General features: G+C 36.7%; 1 protein-coding gene across 1 annotated transcript in view; it reads right to left on the bottom strand.

The window, feature by feature from the left end:
- The window catches only part of cdcp1a (CUB domain containing protein 1a), a 12,923-nt gene extending 11,435 nt beyond the window's left edge, over positions 1–1,488 (bottom strand). Inside the window, exon 1 of the mRNA XM_014022914.1 lies at positions 1,271–1,488. Within this exon, the coding sequence (XP_013878368.1) occupies positions 1,271–1,343 (73 nt within the window). The 5' untranslated portion in view covers positions 1,344–1,488. The remainder of the gene's footprint in view (positions 1–1,270) is intronic.
- Positions 1,489–2,268: the final 780 nt, after the last annotated feature.

The following is a 2,268-nucleotide window of genomic DNA, read 5'->3' as shown; positions in this document are numbered from 1 at the left end:
TACTTACTTACTTACTTACACTTACTTACTTACTTACACTTACTTACATTTACTTACATTTACTTACACTTACTAACTTACTGACAAGAGGGTTCCAGCACATTTGTTTATTTCATAATCATCAGTGGTGGAGAAAGTACTCAAACACTGTACTTAAGTAAAAGTACAGATAAACAGACAAGAATGTACTCTAGTAAAAGTACCACATTAACATTTTACTTGAGTAAAAGTAAGTAAGTACTTGCTTTTAAAAAATACTTAAAGTATTAAAAGTAAAAGTACTTGCTTAATGTATTCCCTTATGGTCAACAATATCATGAAGTGTGCCTACTGTATGTATATTTTAATACATCAATTGTGCCATTTTAGTGAACAATGCTGCAGATAATGCATAGTTTTGTGTTTACCCTCTGTGACACTGTTCACACTGTGATTCTGTGCATCATCACATATTGTGACAGCTGCAGAAGATGTAAATTCACCACTAACCTCCTCTATCAAATGTCAACAAGTCATTTTTTGAACCAGTTAAATAAGGCCATGAATGGCACATTTCCTCCGTGGTGGAAACCATTGTGGGCATGCTGATGCTCTGCTTTTTTATGAAGAAGGGTGTGATGGTACTTTCCTGCTTAGTTCAATGGACCAATTACAGCAATTCCCCCTCTCGCTACTGATTACTTTCTAACAAAAAAATAAATAAATCAAATAAACCACAAATAAAATAAAATAAAATAAAAAATAAATTGACGTGACATACTTTGTAATTCAACGCATTACAGAAATGTAGTGGAGTAGAAAGTACAGATACTTAATGTAAAATGTAGTGGAGTAAAAGTCAAAAGTACCCATGATGAAATACTTAAGTAAAGTACAGATACATGAAAAATGTACTTAAGTACAGCAAGAAAGTACTTGTACTTAGTTACATCCCACCACTGATCATCAGTCATCTGTTGCACAAAATTGTCATAAGTTGACTAAAACGTTACGCAGGGCCTTAAGAGCTACTAAAAGACTAAAGTTAGGATTTCTGGAAGCAAATGATAAAGAAATGAGAGGAACCTGCAGTCAAACATGTGGCCAAACCCACACACAACCTGTCATCTAATATGACACACTGRGACTTCCTGAATCATTTCACTTCATTTAGTCAAACACAATCATTGAGCTTCGTAACAAACAAGCAGCAGGATGTTTGATGAGTCCTTCAGGACACCACCCACCAATCAGAGTTTTTCCTCAGAGTCCACGCGACCATAGTTCTCACCTGAACCGTCCCAGACCAGGACCATCAGAAGGAAGATCTGCGCCGCGACTCGTCCTGATTTATACAACAACATAATGTTCTTCTCCTGATGATCTGATCCTGCTGGAAACACAGTTCAGCTCATGTTTCATGGCGCGTTATCCAGAAACGGGACTGTAGGCGCAGCAGATCCGCTTGACGCAACTCCCCTACTTCCTGCTGTGCGTCAGAAGACAGGTAAGAGAGAAGGGGCGGAGCCATGACAGCCAGGTACGGTTCACTTCAGCGGGCTACTTGAACATCACTGGTGAAGAATAAAAACAACTCCCTGCTAAAGTAAAAACAAATATTAATTATCGCCAGCTGCTGATAGGAGATGGACGATAATGTTTTAYCCTCTATGTGCGTTCGAGAGCCTGTCTGTTAGCAAAATATTTTTGGAACCACTGGACGTATGTGAGCCATCATATCAAAAATGAGGATTAAGTCAAATTTGGTCAAAATGACCTAATCACATTTTCAGATTCTTTGTCTTTAAAAGCTACATTTTGATACCTGGATCATTCTGATATCATAATTAAATCCATATATATGACTTAATTTGTCTTGGTTACAATAAAACAAATATTTGGTCTGAATCCTAATTTTATATCATTTTAATGAGGAATTTTTGATGTCTTTATAAAGAGGAAACCTCAACTTATATTTGAACATTGATATTTCCCACTTAAAAAGAAACAAAACTTTGCTAACTCACTGTTATGATTGAGCTATGATTGGTTAGAAACCCAAGTGCAGAACTGAAATGATCTAGGCAAAAAAAGATGCAAAGGGCTTTATTAAACAAAATCAAAAAGCTGGCATGGCAGCAAACAAGATACTAAGGTTTAGCTTGATACAATAACAGGAACACCACAACAGAGAACAAAGATCTGACAAAGACTGAAGGCAGAGAACAGAATATAAAGGAGAAACTAATGAGTACAAACAGGAAACACCTGGGGGAGAAACAAGAGGAG

This window comes from Austrofundulus limnaeus, unplaced genomic scaffold, assembly GCF_001266775.1.
Source record: "Austrofundulus limnaeus strain Quisiro unplaced genomic scaffold, Austrofundulus_limnaeus-1.0 Scaffold348, whole genome shotgun sequence".
Classification (NCBI taxonomy): Eukaryota; Metazoa; Chordata; class Actinopteri; order Cyprinodontiformes; family Rivulidae; genus Austrofundulus; species Austrofundulus limnaeus.
The sequence above is the reverse complement of the archived record's forward strand: the minus strand, read 5'-3'. Positions and strand labels throughout refer to the sequence as shown.